This window comes from Castor canadensis, chromosome 15 (assembly GCF_047511655.1).
Source record: "Castor canadensis chromosome 15, mCasCan1.hap1v2, whole genome shotgun sequence".
Lineage (NCBI taxonomy): Eukaryota > Metazoa > Chordata > Mammalia > Rodentia > Castoridae > Castor > Castor canadensis.
Window position 1 is genome coordinate 10,927,508 of NC_133400.1, and position 20,317 is coordinate 10,947,824.

The following is a 20,317-nucleotide window of genomic DNA, read 5'->3' on the forward strand; positions in this document are numbered from 1 at the left end:
ATTCAAGTGCGTATAATAAGCACTCAGGCAAATTTTTCTATTTCTAGAATTATGAAAAATTAGTGCTATTAATATTAATATTGGTGCCATTGCTAATTCTATTACTATTATTGTTATATTAATACATCGTTGTTGTTATCATTCTGAAGGCCGAGGCGTGAATAGAAGGTTTGTTGACTGTGTGTGTGATGGTAGAGGTGGGTGCTAGGAACATCACTAAATATACAAGAAGACCTGTGCAATTTCTATAGCATGGTCTCATGGTCTGACACGGTTTAAACACCTTCATCAACTCACTTGACCTCTTTCTAACATGTTTTCCTTTGATGTCAATAAAGTGAAGCAGAGTGACAGAACATGTGTGAAAAGAAATCTTTAGTTGCTAAAAAAAAAAAAAAAAAAAAAGCAAATGCTTGCTAGAGGAAAGATGATGTAGCAAAACTGAACAGTCCCAAGTTCTCTTCTGGATTCTTCCATGGACTATTGTGAGATGCTGGACAAATTACTGAATTTCCCCAAACCTCAACTGTTCATCTGATAATTGTGGATCAGGTTAACTAACTAATTTTTCTATGATAAAAGAACATCTAACAGGATGGAGTGGCTTGAGGTGGACTATCAATTTCTCTTTGGTCCCTTCCCCACAAAGAGATATAATAAAACGTCTCATTAAGAGGAAACTAAGTGAAATCTGTGGTTTCTATCTTTTTATGTGACAATATTTCAAACACATTTTATATTCTGGCAGAGGTCTTTCCTTTTCTATTAATTTATGCTGAGGGAGTAGCATATTTTAAAAATGAATTACTTGGCTTATTTTTAGTCTAGAGACAAAAAGCATTCTTTGGTTTCATAACAGTTGACTGGTTATTGTAAATGGACCACTGTCTCTTTTTATTAAATTCAGGAGTGCCTAAATGTAACACCATCATCCACCCATTGGAGGAAAGCTCCAATATAATACTTGAAATTTGGATCTAATCAATGATACTAGCTGTGAAAAATTACATTCACACATACCCAAAAATGTTTTATATTTATATCTATCTATACACTGTGTTCATCTCTGAATTAAAATGTTAAAGTTGAACACTGAAGTCAATATTGACATAAATGGACACAAAAAAGACTTTCCACAAAAATCATTGCAATTTCTATGCCTCTTTACATACCTAACAAGTCAATTTCAGCTTGTAGTCTGGCTTTTAAGACATGTCCTTTGATATCTACTTCAGTGTGCTGGATAAACAAACACTTACGGTATGCACATCCAAACACCTCGATTCGCATTCCAATTCTGCCCTTAGGGTTCCATTCTAGAGGGATGAAGCGTAGAAACCTGGCTTTGATGGAAGGCTGCAGTCTATAGTACACAACACTGTCTGCATTTGCATTTCCTGAAAAGCCCTAGAAGAAAAGGGAAAGAAAGAAATCAATGCATCTGGATAATATCCAGTTCACTCCGTTACCTATCATGTCTATGAGCAATGTATGATTTGCTTTTTCACTGTGAAAAGTGCAGCCATCTTTAAAGAGATCATATTAACAGTTTTGTCACAAAGTCTCTTCATCTGCAGAAGTTACTGTTGCCTAAGCTTTTCTTGTTATTAAGAGTAGCTTAAATTCTACCACACCCATTAAGCCAGCTTCTGATGATGAGTCTTTCAAAAAAGATCACTTCTGGAAAATGCAGATTGAACACAAAAATGTGTCATATCTGTGACTGCTAGAAAACATGAGAAAATATTCCTCCAGTACTGAAAAACTGATACGATTGAGCATAGAAGTTGATCACGTCATTGATGAACGAGTGAAGTTAGGATGTGTCTGTTATTTCACTTTCTCATCTTCCTTACTGACCTAAGCAAAAGCCTCGCCCAACATTCAGTAGGAACTGACTCCAGCCCCATGACAGGCTGCTAAGCTTCTTCAGCATTCTGCCTGATACACACGCTCCAACTGTTAAGGAAAACCAGAAACAAGAATTTAGAAAGACGTGTAATTAAACTAACAGAGTCCAGAATTTGAAAGCTTAGAGACTTTTAGAAGGATGCTAAGCCAGCGCAGTCAAATTTCAGGTGAGGAAATTGAAAATCAGATGGTGAAAAACAAAACCTCTGACATCTGCAAAACCATTCTACAGAAAGACCTGGTACTATGTTCCTTCTTCAGTATCAGGATGACACTGACACATAGCTCATTTGCAAACCTTACCTCCTACAGCAGCCAACATCTACGCTGCTTTTATTTCCTCCTACATGACACTGTCAGATACACTTCACATATGGAGAAGTCAGCATGAAGCAGAAGTGTTCTCAATAATTCATATTTCATTTGTACTTTACACTCCTCTTCCTCTTTCATTTCTTCCTATCTCCCCCATAGAGGCTCTCAGAGCATGTCAGATGCTAATGTGACATGTGCAGTGTGTCAACTACGTTAGGGACAGTTATCCAGCATACTTAAACACATTTGGTCATAGAAATAGCCCATCTCCAAATTTTTTATTGTTGTTGTGAATTTTTGTTGTTGTTCTTTTGCAGAGACCACTTCTAGACTGAGGTTTCCAAGAACAAAAATAGGAGAACATTGTTGAATCTCACATACACATGGACTCTGATAACCAGACCCTTCTAGAAAGTTCTGTCCTGTTTCACTGGTCATTACTGAAGGTTTGGTGAGAAAAGTTAACTGTATTCTATATTGCACTGGCCACCCCCCATTCCCACCCTGTTTCAACAGCACCATGGTTTCCATTTCTGTGAAACTAATGAGCAATTGCCTAAACATTTCGTGTCCATTTATTCCAATTTTTCTATTAGAATGTTTGATGAGGGAACTGTTTCCCAAACGTGGACTTCAAGTTAAAATATCCTGCACTTAGACTCTGAGCATAGTGGTGTGTGTGAGTTGTTTGTGTGTGTGCATTGTTGTATGTGTGCACTGTGTGTGTGCATTTTGTGTGTGCACATGCATGTGAGCTCTCCCCATCATGATGTATAGCCCGGGCTAGAACCTGACCTACAGACATCCGGTTCTAATCCATAGCAACGTGCTGTCTACTCAGATCTTCTCATACTTCTGATTCCATTTCCTGGGTGACACTGGCAAGCTAATGCAGTCCCTAATTATGATTCCGTGCCAAGAGAACAGCTGGATGATTAATTAGATAACTTTCTGAAAGATCTCACATTTTTTTTCAAAATTAATGAAAGTTCATAGATTTAGATAGATGCCATGACAATGTTATCAGCATCTTTACAGATTGGGAAAAAAGGTGTGTAGTGACAATGACAACAGATGGGAAAATGGAATGGCCCAGTCTGTGAATGGCAGCCTTTGACTTTAACCTGGTTGATTTATAAGTTATGTGAATTTAGTAACATGAAGAAGAAATAGAAAACATATACATTATGTCGGTGATACAAATATCTTCACTGGCACATTAAAAAATTTTAGCAGTTATTACTTACAAAATTGTGAGGTCAAATCTGAGTTTTTAATGACAACTTATTAATTTTATACTAATTTTCGTAAAATAAAATTAGACACAGACATATGAAGTACGCACAGTATCACAGCAGGGAGAATTATCACTATAAGGGCACTCTGGGTACCTTAAATAATTTTTTAATGTCAATGTCATTTAGAAAACGATACATCATTACTACTGATTAAATTTAAAACTAATTGATAATGTTTACATTATTTTGCTCCACTTGACATTTTTTAATACTTAAGATAACCAAGACACTGTTTTGGATTTCTTTTTTTTTTTTTTCAGAATGTTTGTGAATGAGACCTAGGATTGATGCTATGTTCTTGTATAAAAAGTTGTGATACGTGTTCTCAGACCTAAATGTATTGCTTTTTCCCAACATTCTATGAAAGTACTTTTTTATATACCATTGCAATTCATAAAAAAATGCATGAACTTAAATGTCTCTTTCTCTTTAAAAATGTTATTACAAAAACATTTATGCCTTGCCTTAAATATTTTGAAGTGTAGTGTATGTCAGAATTAATTGTGGTGCTTTTTAGAAATGCAGACTTCTGGGTCCCTCACCTTACAGCTGAGGTCTGTAAGTGGGGCCTTGGATTCTGCATTTATTTCAAATGAGTGCCAGCCTGAGCTTATGCTTATGGTCTTTCGCTGTCTCTTGAAATGTTCTTCTGGCTTATGGATAAATCCTGGTCTTTACTGCCCCCTACTTTATCTCAAAACTTTTCAGAAAGGGGACAGAATTTAGAAAGGTAAACAAGGGCTAATCTCCAGAGAGAATTAAGTAATGGCTTTAGTCCATTTGAGATGCTATAACAAAATACAACAAGCTAAATAGATGAAAAACACAAGTCTATTTTTTCATAGTTCTAGTACTGGAGGCTGGGAGGTCCAAGACCAAGATTCTGGCAGATTCAATATCTGGTGAGATCCAGTACTTAATTCATAGAATTCTGCCTTTTTTGCTGTGTCCTCACATGTTGGAAAGGACAAAGAAGCCTCCACGGGCCACTTTTATAAAGGTACTAATTCCATTCCCATGAACCCTTGACCTCATCACTTCTCAAGAGGTCCTACCACCTAATACCATTGCTTTGGAGGTTAAGATTTCAACATTTAAGTTTGGGAGAAGGCAAACATTCAGACTATAACACACAGCAAATGTGTTCTACCTTTTGAATTTAATTGACTTCAACACATGACTCAGCATCACACACAGCTGCAGTGCATTATGTAGCTTTAATATTTGTGACAACCCCATGAAATAGTGATTTCTGTAACCACTTTACAACTGAGGAAAATGAAAATTATAGAGGTTATGTGCCTAAAATCACATAGCTAGAAAGTGGTAAAGCAAGAATTTAATTTCAGACTTTTCTAACTACAAAGCTCACAATTTAGCTAAGTCATCAAAAGGCCTCACTCCTAACAGGACATGAACACAAACAGCCTACTCTGGAGGAAATGTGATATATTATCTGAAGCTTTTTTTCCTTTTTCCCATAATTTATATTTAAAATCTTTTATGCATTTGAGAATAATGTAACTTAGCTTATTGCTAAACTGGTACTCACCTCTACTGACTGACTTTTATAGATAAAAATTATTGTATTAAGCTTTATATTTTCTCAAAATTACTGGGGAAGAATAAAAATAAAAGACAAATGTTCAATAATCAATATGACACTTGCATATAAATAGTAACCTCTGCAAAGGTGTAGAATGGAAATTATACATTATGTCATTGAATACATGAAATATGTAGAAGTAAAATTAAGGTTATGCATCTTACATGATAAAAATCAAAAGGCTTTAATTGTGTTTTTCTTTTCTTTTAGACCTGATGATTTTCAAACTTAATGAGGTGTTCACAGATAATTTAGAAACATATAACCAAGGTAATTTATGGAGTTAATGAATTAAAGTTTTTCACAGGATTTTAAGTATTTCCTAAGTGATTTCTAAAGTTTATGAAGAGATACAATAGCACTAATTTCTTTTCCAAATATTAATTGAACAACTCATGTATAAAAGCCAAGATGTATAAAGATTGCCCATGTGGCAATTCATAAGGAGCTGTAAAACATCACTATCATAAATCAGAAACATGGGACCAGTAACACAAAGTTACATAGCAGACTCTAATTACATATAAATCAGTACAGCTCCAGTCAAAATAAGCAACAGGATCCATAGAAATTCAACAAGACAAACAGCCAAGCAAACATGAAAATCCTTTCCTCATTATCAATCGTTCTTATGGGAATCCTAGTGACCTACATGTGACCCACACATGACCTGTTTCCAAGTACAACTCATTCTAATATAGTCAGCTAACATAAGACACTAGATAAATCATAGCCACATGCTGTCAAATAAAAACCACTATTTTATGATGTCAGTTATAAATCATTACTAAGTGTGTCTCCCAAGAGGTTTACCAGTGTGGAAAACTGCAAAGGAAAAACAAATTAAATCAGCAGAAAAGTGGAGGATTTGCTCACATAAACCCAGGTAAGAATAACTTTTAAATGTATATTGAACATGACATTATAACCACATCTACAAAAGACTGAGTTGACTCAGTCTTGAACATGGATGTAATTCATTTGTTGTAATAGAGAAATACCAATGAAAGTCTAGTAATCAATTTTTAAAGTTTTGATCTTTGTATATAATAAATCTCAATTTTAAAAATAAAAAGGAATCAAATTTTATGAATACAAAATCAGTTTCTAGCGCTGTTCAAAAAATATCCAATATCTTTAAAACATCTATTTGCAAAATTATTAACAGTTCATGAGGAGGATCTGTCATTAGAATCTATAGATACAAGGTTGCAAAATATTACTGTTCAGATGCTTTTAAAATAGAAGGATTTGAATCCTCCAGACCAAAAGGTCATATGATAAAGCAGAAAAAAAGCACATGAAAGATGCAACCTTGGTTGTGATCAGTGACCATTGTTGAAACACAGTAATGTTATATGGAAGATACATGAACAAGACATAACACTTACAATTATGTTAGGGTATTATAGGTATAATTTTGTGGAAAGCTAAATTTTTACTGAGATAGAAAATAACTTTTAAGCACTAGAACAGTCCCATTATGGTAGTGCTAAACCAGGAAATTCTGGACAATCCCCTCCTGGAATTAAAAAAAACTTGTGTGAGCTAAAAAGATGGTAAAATATTAAATGAGCTCAGAAAAGAAAGCCCAAAGGGGAGAGCCCCACATTTCAGGCTCCTTTGCTTCAGAATTGACTAAAAGATACCTGAAGAGTAGAAATAGAAGTGAACAGATTGTTTGACAACTTCACTAGATTAGGGATGAAGTTTTCCTTCTAGATCCTTGAAGGATGAGGATGCCTTGTGGCCGCTACAGGTTCATGTCAGAACTTATGCAGTCTAAAACTTAGGGTTAAAAGTGAGACAGAAATGTACAAACTGTTTCATATTAAAGGTCAATTTTGCATATTCTCAATATAGAAAGTGTAGCAAGGTGGTCAGTGAAGTTTAATGTTCCTTGTTACCTACAAAAGCAAGTGAAAACAAGCTATGTAGAGAGATAGCCATCCAGGCCTCAAATTGTCTGTTCAATGTTTCTTATACAATGTCCTATGCAGAAGAGAAAATAATAAAACAGTAATAACACTGTTCTTAAAGGGAAATGTATTATCTTGAAATATATGTGTGTGTATATATGTATATAGATAGATAGATTGATAAACATACATATATACATATAAAACATATATAACATACATGTAAAACATATGTACATACACATATGCATGTGTATATACACACATATATATGTCATATACATTACTCCACTTATTTCAAGAAAAAACTGGGCAAAGTAAAAAAATTAATGACTTTTCTTAGATCTGTCAGAAAAATGAGTTTCTCAAGAAACAAAAAGCTGGTTCTTTAAGGAGATAAATAAGATTGATAAACCCTTAGCTAATCTAACTAAAATGAGGAGGAAAAAGACCCAAATTAACAAAATTAGAAATGAAAAAGGGGAAGATCACAAGAAACACCAAGGAAATCCAGGGAATCATTAGGGACTACTTTGAAAACCTATATTCAAATAACTTGGAAAAACCTAGAAGAAATGAACAAATTTCTAGAAACATATGACCATCCAAAATTGAACAAAGAGGACATAAACCACCTAAATAGATTTATAACAAGAAATGCAATTGAAGCAGCAATAAAGAGTCTCCCCAAAAAAGAAAAGTCCAGGATCTGATGGACTCACTGTTTGAATTCTACCAGACTTTTAAAGAACTCAGTGTATGCACATATGAATAAGTGAATAAATAAAGCAAAAGAAAAAAAAAGAACTAATACCAATACTCCTCAAACTTTTACATGAAATAGAAAGGGAAGGAACACTGCCAAACTGATTATATGAAGCCAGTATTATACTCATCCCAAAACTGAACAAGGACAAAACAAAAACAGAGAATTACTCCTTAATGAACATAGATACAAAAATTCTCAATAAAATAATGGCAAACCAAATTCAACAACATATCAAAAAGAGCATACACCATGACCAAGTCAACTTCATCCCAGGGATGCAGAGATGGTTCAACATATGCGAATCATTAAACGTAATATAGCAAATAAACAGAAGCAAAGATAAAACCACTGATCATATCAATAGAGGCAGAAAAATGCTTCAACAAAATTCAATATCCTTTCATGATAAAAGCTAGGATGAAACAAAGACTAGAAGGGTACCTCAACATTATAAAGGCTATATACAACAAGCCTATAGCTAACATCACAATGGGAAAAACTGAAACCACTTCCTCTAAAGTCAAGAATGAGACAAGGGTGTCTACTCTCTCCACACTTATTCAACGTAGTCTTGGGATTCCTAGACAGAGCAATAAGACTGGAAGAAGAAATAAAAGGAATATAAATAGGTAAAGAAGTCAAAATATCCCTATTTGCAGATGACGTGCTCTTATAAAAAAAAAACCCAAAACTCCTAGACATCATAGACATGTTCAATAAAGTAGCAGGATACAAAATCAACTTACAAAAATCAGTAGCCTTTTATTATACCAACAATGAATGGACTGAGAAAGAATATAGGAAAACAATTCCATTTATAAAGCCTCAAAATAAAATACCTAAGAATAAACTTAACAAAGGAAGTGAAAGACTTCTACAATGAAAAGTATAAACCACTGAAGAAAGAATTCAAACAAGACTACAGAAGATGGAAAGATTTCCCATGCTCATGGATAGACAGAATCAATATTGTGAAAATGGCTATATTACCAAAAGCAATCTACATGTTCAATGCAGTCCCCATCAAAATTCCAATGACATTCATCAGAGAGATTGAAAAATCTACCCTAAAGTTCATTTGGAAGCACAAGAGACCTTGAATAGCCAAGGCAATACTGAGCAAAAAGAGCAATGCTGCAGGCATCACAATACCGGACTTCATAGCAATAAAAACAGCATGGTCCTGGCTCAAAAACAGACATGAAGACCAATGGAACAGAAAACCCAGATATGACTCCATTAGAGGCATTGGTGGTATAGTGGTGAGCATAGCTGCCTTCCAGATATGAATCCACACAGCTATGTCCACCTGATTTTTGACAAAGGTACCCAAAACATGCAATAGAGAAAAGACAGCTTCTTCTACAAACGTTGCTGGAAAACTGGGTATCTGCATGCAGAAAACTAAAAATAGATCCATGTCTTTCACCCTGTACAAGTATCAACTCAAAGTGGATTAAGGGCCTTAATATAAGACTTGAAGTTAGTGCAGGAAAGAGCAGGGAATACACTGGAATTAATAGACACAGGCAATGACTTCCTAAATAGAACTCAAATGGCTCAGCAACTTAGAGAAAAGGATTGACAAATGGGACTGCATGAAATTAAAAAGCTTCTGCACAATGAAAGAAATGGTCACCAGATTGACAAGGCAGCCCACAGACAGGGAGAAAATCTTGGCCAGCTATACATCTGAGAAGGGATTATTCCAGAATGTACAAGGAGCTCAAAAAACTAAACTTCCAAAAAATCAAAGATCCATTGAAGAAATGGGCAAATGAACTAAACAGAGCTTTTTCAAAGGAAGAAATCTAAATGTTCAAAAAAACACATAAAGGAATGCTCACCATCCCTGGCCTTAAAGGAAATGTAAATCAAAAGCACATTAAGATTCTACCTCACTCCTGTTAGAATAGCTATTATCAAGAACACAAACAACAACAAATGTTGGAGAGGATGCAGGAAAAAGGAATTCTCACATAATGTTGGTGGGAATGTAAACTAGTAACAACCACTATGGAAAACAGTTTGGAGGCTCCACAGAAAACTAAACATAGAACTGCCATATGATCCAGCAATCCCACTCCTAGGGATAAACCTGAAGGAATGTAAGTCAGTTACCATAAAGGCACCTGCACACCCATGTTTACTGTAGCACTGTTCACAATAGCTAAACTGTGGAACAGCCAAGATGCCCCACTACTGATAAATGGATTAAGAAAACATGGTATTTATGTACAATGAAATTTTATGGCTATAAATTTTATGGCAGGTAAATGGATGGAACTGGAGAACATCACCTTAAGTGAATTTAGCCAGGCTCAAAAAACCAAAGGCCGCATGTTTTTTTCTCATATGTGGAATGTAGGCCTAATACAAATACCAGCATTATTATGAAAAACAGGTCATCCTAAGGGGAGATCACTAGCAGGAGAGGAAGGTTAAAAGAAGGAAGTTAAGAAGGTGAATATGGTTGATGTACTTCCTATGCAAGAATGAATACAAAAATTTTAAACCTGTTGAAATCACCATAAGAAGGGGACTAAGGTAGAAAGGAGAAAAATAGAGGAGATGAATCAATTCAGGTTATAAGAACTATATACATGGAAATGTCACAATGAAACACTCTGTACTTATCTTAAACAAACAAAAATGTCTTTTTTTTTTATAAAAATGAAGAACAGGAACAAAACAGATTTTGTCTGGGGGTTGGTACTGTGGGAGGGAGGCAGGACACAAGGAAAGGATGTAGGAGGATGAATATGATGGAAATATTATGTACACATGTATGTGAATGAAAAAATGAGACCTATTGAAACAATCCCAAGAATGGGGGGAGAAAAGGCAAAGGAGAATGATGGAGGAGTGAATTCAACTATGACATATTGTAATAACTTTTGTAACTATCACAGTGTATCCCCAGTACGAGAAAAATAAATAAAAAAAAGAAAAATGAGGTTTCTTGGTGCTATGGAATTAATTCTGCCTTTCAAAATTCATATGTCATCACCCAATGTGATGGTGTCTGTAAGTGGAGCTTTTGAGAGGTAATTAAGTTTGTATGAGGTCATGAGGATGGGACCATCCCACCTCCATGAGGGAATTGGGCCTATCTAAGAACAACAGATCAGACTTCTTTCTCCATACCAAGTAAGGGCATAGCAGAAAATCAGGCAGCTACAAGCCAAAAAAATAGGCCATAACCCAGAACTGAACCAGCCAGCATCTTGATCTTTGGACTTCTAAAATTCCAGAACTATGAGAAATAAATGTCTGCTGTTTAACACTCCAATCTAAGGTATTTTGCCATAGCAGCTTCAAATGACTAATATACATGAAAAAATACCACCCTGAAATCTGGAGGGATGAAATCATACAACTCTGAAAGGAAGTCTGCCTACCTGGAGGAGAAGTCACTGGCACTTCTAACTGAGAGAAACTTGGTCATTTTTGACAGTTTGCTTAGAGTGAATGAAAACTAGCAGAAAGGTGAGAAATTCCTGAGGACCACAGTCTTAGAGGACCCTTCACATTTCTGTAGGGTTTACCTCCAGGAACCCTTTCTAGAGAGTATGGTTTGGCAGGGGAAAGGGATAGATAATCACCCTGAAATATGCCTAGTCTCCTTTATAACAAAAGCCTGGTCTCCCAAGGAAAGACTTCCCCAGAGCCTACACCAACTGGGGAGAGTATTCCTTCCACTCCAGTCTCCCAAACCTTCCTTTCTCACCTAAGGAAAGAAGTCAACAGGTATCAGGTCTTCAAGGAAATAGATTAAAGTCTCAGTAGCCAAACAGGAAGAACAGGCAGTGGGTAAGCAACTAGAAAAACCACCAAGAAGGTCAGAGTTGTGAGACAAATGCCCTTGACACACTGAAGTTTAATTGCAATAGTACAGAACAGTTCCTCTCCCACACATCATACCACCACACCAACAGGACTCTAGTTATAATACTAGTGGATAGCAGCTGAAAGAACTGCAAAATACAGGCTATCTCTGGAGAAGATCCCAAAAAAAGGGAAGATAAAAATAAGGGTACTAGATGAATTTGAAAGCAAGTGCTTAACACTAATGGTACTTGCAGCAAACATCAAACACACCCCAGTTCCGAGGAGTAATAAAATCCTCACTCTGATGACCCATGGCTAGATACAACACTGCCAGTTTTCAACAACAACAACAAAAAAAAACCACAATGCATGCCAAAAAAGGCAAGAAAGAACAGTCTGTAAATACAAAATAATTATCAAAACCAGACTCACATATGCTGCAGATGTTGGAATGATCAGACTATGAATTTAAAAGAACTATGATTAATGTGTCATAGCCCTAATTGAAAAAGTGATCAACATTGCAAGAACAGATGAGTAATGTAAACAGAAAGATGAGAATTCTTAAGAAAGAGTCAAAGGGAAATTTAGAAGTGAAAAATACTATAATAGAAATGAAGAATGCCTGTGATGGGTACATCAATTAATTCAACATGGCCAAGAAAAAAAAAAAACACAGTGTGCTTGAAGATAAGAAAACACAAGCTTTCTAAACTACAATAAAAAAAAAGAAGAAAAAAAAAGAACCCATGTCTACAAATGTGGGCAGTGGCTTTTCTGACATTTGCAATTAAGAAAATGCAGGGATGTTAACCATTTTAAATACATGGTTCTAGATCAATTGTATATCCACATCAAAAAGAAAAAGAAAGAAATTTGAAAAGGTTGATCACTACCTGAAATCATTTACAGAAATGATTTCCTGGTATACTGCAGGACTATATAACTGTGAAAGGCAAAGCAAAATAATGAAGTTACTAAGCGATCATGTAGCTACGTATCTTCACAGCCTTGAGGATCACAAAGATTTCTTAAATAGGACACAAAAAGCATGAACCAGTTCATAATTGAGAATATACTAAGAGTTTCTAGTCATCCAGAGATGTAACGCAAAGAGAATGAGAGAAACTTTTCTTCCAATATCCAGAATACACAGAGCAAATAAGAAATACACAAAGCAATAAGAAAAAAGGAAGACAAATAAGATATCAAAATAACCAACAAATGTGTGAGGTAGTTTCCAACCATATAAGTCATGGAGCACTATAAATTAAAATCACAATGTGAGAATTCTGCACACCAATCAGAATGAGCAAAACTAAGGAAAAGAATAAAAGCTAGAACAAATGAACACTGACAAGTGTTATCAGTAGAACAGAGCCTGTGTGGTATCACTCAGAGTTGTCATCCATGAAGTTTTGGGTTCAATCCCCACCACCCAAAATAAATTAATTTTAAAAAGACTGTGAACCACTATTCACAATAACCAAGTTATGGAAACAGCCAAGATGCCCCACCACTGATGAATGGATTAAGAAAATGTGGTATCTATACACAATGGAATTTTATGCAGCCATGAAGAAGAACAAAATGTTATCATTTGCTGGTAAATGGATGGAATTGGAGAACATCATTCTGAGTGAGGTTAGCCTGGCTCAAAAGACCAAAAATCGTATGTTCTCCCTCATATGCAGACATTAGATCAAGGGCAAACACAACAAGGGTATTGAACTTTGAGCACATGATAGAAGCGAGAGCACACAAGGGAGGGGTGAGGATAGGTAAGACACCTAAAAAATTAGCTAGCATTTGTTGCCCTCAACGCAGAGAAACTAAAGCAGATACCTTAAAAGCAACTGAGGCCAATAGGAAAAGGGGACCAGGAACTAGAGAAAAGGTGAGATCAAAAAGAATTAACCTAGAAGGTAACACACATGCACAGGAAATTAATGTGAGTCAACTCCCTGTATAGCTAACCTTATCTCAACCAGCAAAAACATTTGTTCCTTCCTATTATTGCTTATACTCTCTCTTCAACAAAATTAGAGATAAGGGCAAAATAGTTTCTGCTGGGTATTGAAGGGGTGGGGGGAGAGGGAGGGGGTGGAGTGGGTGGTAAGGGAGGAGGTGGGGGCAGGGGGGAGAAAGGACCCAAGCCTTGTATGCACATATGAATAATAAAACAATAAAAAAAAAGACTGTGAACCAAATAGAATTTTAACACTCCAGGGCTGAGAGCGTGTGTTGGCAATTCCATCCCAAGGAACATACCAAATGGAGAAATAGGCAGTTTCCCAGCTATGCAAAGATAAGCATATGAATGTTCTTGATGCAATATCCATAATAGCCCCAAAGTACAATTCACAGGTCCAATTGTACAATAGATAAAGTGGGACATATTTGTCCAATGAAGTATTCTAAAGCAATGGAAATAAATCAGTTATCCCTACATAGAACAGCATGAGTACATTTACTTGACTAATGCTAACCCAAGAAACCAAAGGTAAAAAAAATTCATATTGTACGATTCTTTTTGTATCTAACTCAAAATAGGCAAAACTAATCTACGGTATTAGAAGTCACAATAGTAATGATTTGGAGGGAAAAGGGAAAGAAGAGATTAGGACATTCTTGACCTGGGTATGTTTACAGAAATACCTTTCCTCTTTTTCTAGATAATTGTTGTACTTCAGTATAAAAAGTTAAATGAAAATAACCATGCTAACTATGAAAAATACATGTATCCTTAACATTATAAAACATAGTTCTGTAAAGACAATCAAGATTTAAATTTTTGCATGCATTTATCCAAAAAAGCAAAAAGAGATGATGTTGAAGAACACCTCATTAAAATTGTATTTTTCATTTTTATGCTTTTTCTATAGATCATTAAGAACACTATGAGAAATACCTTTCTAGTTCAGATTTTAGATATCATTTAATTTCTCATGCATTATATCATAAAGAGCTCCAGTAACATCTTTCATTTCACCATTAATATTACAAAGAATAATGGCATTCTTGCGACCATTATCATTAAAATAACTATTGTTCAGTGCTGAAAGAACACTACTGAGTTCCCCATTAAGGGACATTATAAAATTTAAAGTAAATTATTGCTCACTTGCCTCACCATTCTATTAATGTTTTCGTATAGTCATTCAAATATATTGGTTAGCTTTCAGAGTGCTTCAAAATGTCAACTTATTAAATGAATTGCTAATCATTTTCCCAATGACAAACTTAGATATGTGTCTTAGAAAGAGACATGAAATCCACCATCTTTCTGAACAGGTTAAAATATCTACTTTACCATTCTTAACTTGAAAACTCAAAATGTTTAAAAAGTTTGGAAAGAGTTCAATCATCCTGGGCTGCACCTTAGATTTAATGGCTCTCATTTCAGCCTGTGAAACCTGTTATTTAACATTTATTAATTATACTATTAATATGTATCATGTACATCACTGTGTTCTATGTTGTGATATGCATGAAATAATATAGATACACTTTACTTCTATGTAACTTATCACGATGCAAATCCCAACCCATCCATTCCAGATGCTAGACTGGGAAAAGCTACATAAATTCTGAGGTATGCCTAATCACAACACTGAGACTTAGCAGATACAAAGATTAATGGCCTGCATAATATGCTCTTAAAAATTGCTGCTAATTTTAAATTTAACTGAATGTTTTTAGAAGAAAGAGACAAGAAAACAATGCTGGATTATTTTAAGTTGCTTGACTTTCAGATTCTGTACAACTTGGTCATACAATTAGAGTTTCTCTACAAAGAAAGTCAAAGGAGACACTTCATTTTGTAATAACATAATCAGGGAGCAAAAATATACAGGTTTTTTTTTAACTTATTCTTCACCAAAGAGACAGACTCATTTATCCTCTGTGAGCAAAGGGTGAATAAATGCATGCAGTAGACATTAAGTTAGAGAGATTGGTGCAAATTTTCATTTCAATCAATAATAACACCTGCCTACTCACATTGCCTTTTGAAATATTGCCAGATGTAATAAAACAGCAAACCAGCAAATGTGTCACATACCCATGGGTAACTTGATATAGATAAATGGAACAAGAATACAGAAAACTTAAGTGTTTTAATGCAAGCGCTCCGTTTTTAATGTTAACGTGTCTGAGATTTGGGAAATAATCTACTCATCACAGACTCATTTACTTCTTGTTCAAATAAACTCTTTTTATCTTTGAAGGTAACTTTTTAAACACCAATAATCACTACTCCAAACAGAGTGAAACATGAATACTGCCTTCACTCCTTCTCCATGAAAAGAAACTAAGGTTGCCTATGCAAACCTTTGAACTGGAGACCTAGTGTAGGCTGGAACAAAGAGTGCAATGCTAGCTTCTGGTAGGTGGTCTCTGTCACTTCACAGAGAGGGAAACTTGAATCAGAGTGATGCCCAAACCTCTCTCCATCTCAAAACTGGTACAGGAATAGTTCTCAAGTTTGAAGTGTAGAATAAGATAAGGAATTCGCATCTGCCCGCTTCAAAATCCACCTCCACTCACGCAGTCGTGGCTGTTGTGTTGTGGAGTAAGTCTTTGTAAATGACACATTCACAAATCGTATTAGTCTGACTGAATCTCATTATTTGGGGTTAAAAAAAAAAACTGAGTCACCCCGCTAGAGAGTCAAAAGAGAAATAGCATCTTCTCTAAATGTTCTTTGACCACAATGACGATTATATTAGGGAAATAAAGCCAAATACTTATTTAGGGATAGCTGGCAACTTTTTATTGCTACCTTTTCTTGGGTGCTAGGGACTGAAGCCAGGGCCCTCTGCACACTAGGCAAGCACTCCACCACTGAGCTTCATACCCAGGCCCTTGACAATAATTTTGCCTCAAGACAAAAGATATCCAGAAAATACTTCTTAGGAAAGTTACTTAAACAAAAGTAGTTTTAATTCCTTTAATGCAGAGTTTTATTTCCTTTTTAACTAGTTTGCCTTTGCATGTAAATTTTGGAAATTATACTTTAGTTGGTATAATTATGGCACCAGGCAGCAACAAGAGGTTCCTAAGTAGCCACATTGTTTCTGTCTGAATGCAGTTGAGATTGGCTGATTAACATTTGAAAAATATTTCAAAGGTGTATAATCAATTTGAAGATAGATAACTTTTATATTTAGATGTATCCTCTGAAGCTAGCTTAGAAAATATGTTGCACATGGTTTTAATGATATCACATAAGTTTTAAATTTAAACTATTTAAATTTTAAGAAACTACATTATTTATAATATAACTATTTCCATAAGAAACCAGATAAAGTGCCTGGCTGTTCTCTACAGACAAAGAAATTAAAACAAATGTATCTGTGAGTAAACTCTACTACCATTCCAAATGACATAGTATTGGGCTTATTATTTTTACAAATAAATTATATTTGTCTTAATGCCACATGTAGAGTCTATTGTTACATGCATTTAAATTTTCCTATTAATTTTTCTAGAAGAATCACAAATTCTTAGGCCACAAATGTAACAATAGTGAATGAAGGACTAAGAGACACAATGACCTATTCTGGCTTTGTTCCCTCAGGTCTGAAAATCATGGTTCTATAAGAAGAGGAATAAACATCCCCTTTGAACATGTGCACTTTAGCAATTCCTCAGGGACTCGAATTTTGATTGAGTGGCAGATGGGGGAAAGGTAGTATTGTACAGAGCACACATTCAGAAAACAGCATTTGAAATCAACAATTCTTACCATAAAACGCTCTCCGTTTCTTATTACACTGAGGTCCTTGAAACATTACAGTCTTCTTTCTGTATTAGGAATAATAAAATGTAGCTTTCCAGCTTACTATTAGAAGTTTGAAAAACCAACTGGATATTTAATAATGTAAATGAATGATCGTTAATATTTTAGGTTCAATTTTAAGAAAAGCTCTCATCTTTCAGAGACTTCTACTGAAGGATGAAAGCTAGGATGTTTGCAACTTGCTTCAAAATAATACAGGAAATGCATGGGACAGGACTGACCATGGTTGATGGTCGTTCAGGCTAGGGAATGAGAAGAACAGGGTTTGTTTTGCTATTCTGCTAACTTATGTGCATGGAAAGTATCTTTTTGCAAAAATTAATTGAACTAGTAAGCAAAGGAGCTTACCATATTTACAATCTAATATTTTCCTTTACACCTTTCTTTCCTTATTAAAGGTGTCTATTTTGAAAATTCTTGTTGAAAAGAAAAAAAATTCACTTAGTTTGATGTATCTAGTTAACTTAATAGCTCTCAGTGCACCACAAAAAATCCTGTTGCATTTAGTAATCAGGGTAGATTGTGTTGGATAAAATTATCATTGTCCATAGATCTCATTCTTTAACTATGTAAACAGTTTAATCTGGGAAGCAATACATACTCCCAGAATAATTTACTTAGAAATTTTGATGATATCCAAAGTTGCAAGTCCCCATTTGATTTGATTCAGCAGTTATCACGGTCAGGTCTAAAACACCACAGGGTGGCTTTAAGATAATTCCTGAAAAATGGAACCTAATATTACGCTTGACAGTGATGGTTAAGCGTTCATAGAGAGTTGTACTGAAAACACGGTTGTGCCTGTGAGGATCCCATTAACAACCACATTTAAGCAATCTCTGAATTTTGTATCATCTTCTTTTCAAAGTTCAAAAAATTAAACTATTTTCTTTATTTAAAATACATGTATGACATCATGCATTAAAAATAGATTCCTTTTTAAACTAATTTACTTTTAATTGACAAATAATTGTGTGTTCTAATGAGGTACAATGTGATGTTTTGATGGTTGCATACATTGTAGAATCAATCAAGCTAGTGAACATCCAGCTCACAATTATCATGATTTTGTTCTGAAGATCTCAAAGAGCTTATATAAAGTACTCCACAGTTCTTATATTAAATCTAAGTTTCTAATGTCTTCTCACTGTGCTAAGCAATTTTTTGTATTATGCATTTAATACTCACAAAAGTTTTGACAGAATCTTATCTAAAGACATCACTAATTGAACAATTTAAGAGCAATTAGTAAAGCTTTCTAAACACTTCCATGGACTAAGAGATTGTAAACCAGCTCCTCAGACCTACTTTAAGCTGTTTCACTGATGAAGAAGAATGGTGTTTATTGTAGCGAAGAAATGTCCTGGAGAATAGAGGCTCAAAAGGAAGCCCCAGTATTGACTCTTTTTTAGGGACCCTGGCTTGCTAGGGAAGAGTTACTACTTGAGCCATCCTTCCACTCTTAGTTTGCTTTTTTAGATAGAGTCTCGTGCTTTTTTCCAGGCTAACTTTGGACTTCAAGCTTCCTGTCCTCACCCACAGAATAACTGGGATTAATGACAGGTTTAATTAATTTGCCACTGTGCCAAACTTTTGATTCTCTCTTTTTTTACATAGCACTCCCTGATAGGTTTCTTTGTATCTAAGTCATCATCACAGCATTGTAGATTGGAGGTGAGTTTTGAAACTACTCTCTTAGGGAGTCTGATAATGTTTTTTGTTGGCATATCCTTGTTTTATTTTTAATTTTATAAAGTTTTTAAATTGGTACCTAATAATTATACTATCTACTCTGGGATACAATGTATTGTGTATTCAAAATTGCTAAGAGTAGATTTTAAATATTGTCACCACAAAGATATGATAAGGAGGCAAGGTGATAAGTAGGCTGATTAGTCTGATTTGGCCATTCTACAATGTACGTCTGTATCAGAACACCCCAGGATGAGTTCTTGCAAAGGTTATGTTCAAGGCAAATTCCTAAATGCACACCCTTGGTGGGTTCTTCCATCTGTAACACACCACCACCAGCCAGAATGTCCACATCATGAGGCTGCCTGACAATCAGGTCACTGAAAACCTTTGCTCTCTGTGGGGCTGAGCAAGTGATATATGAGGCATGATTAAGCACATTGGCTTCCACTAATATAAGTTAGAATGTCTAAAACCATTTGACTAAAATAAACTTTAATTAATACTATACATTTTTAAAGATACCAAATTACTCTCAAGTCCAGAGCACTAAAATATAATTAACCTGGCACATGCACTCGATGAAATATTATAAAGCAATTAAAATGTTGATTTTTGCAGACTATTGAAAAAATAGCATGCTCTCTTCCCTACTTAAGCAAAGCACATGCTTGTTTGATTAGCATACTTATAAATTAATTCAAAGTTAGGCATAAAGAGAAAAGAAAAAGGTGATGTGTCAGAGTTTTAATAGCGGTTTTGTTAACCAACAAGATTTTAGATTTATTTTTTAACATCCTCTACTTAGCAACTTCTAATGATATAATACTTATAGAAAAAATTATGAATGAAAATAAAACATAAATATTCTTTTCCTCTATCATTAGTTGCTTTCCTTTACCCAGTTCCCTTATCGTCGCCATTATCAATTCCTGGACCTCATCAACGGGGCTGGTTCTCTGGATCTCTTGCTATGGATTCCACTGATTCCTAAGAATATTCCCAAACAGAATTGTGATTATTAGCAATTTTCTGACAGCTCAATTCTCAAGACACTTTCTTAATTTGCCTTTTGAGAAGTCATGTTTATCAATAAACACAGACAACTCATTCCGGGAGGTAATGCGTCCCAGACCTCAATGCATACATTGACTGATTACATGACCTTTCTGT

General features: G+C 35.0%; 1 protein-coding gene across 1 annotated transcript in view; it reads right to left on the bottom strand.

Annotated features, from left to right (window-relative positions):
* Window positions 1–20,317, bottom strand: part of Cntnap4 (contactin associated protein family member 4) — a 248,895-nt gene that overhangs the window by 120,418 nt on the left and 108,160 nt on the right. The window contains exon 4 of the mRNA XM_074055620.1: window positions 1,260–1,407. Within this exon, the coding sequence (XP_073911721.1) occupies window positions 1,260–1,407 (148 nt within the window). The remainder of the gene's footprint in view (window positions 1–1,259; window positions 1,408–20,317) is intronic.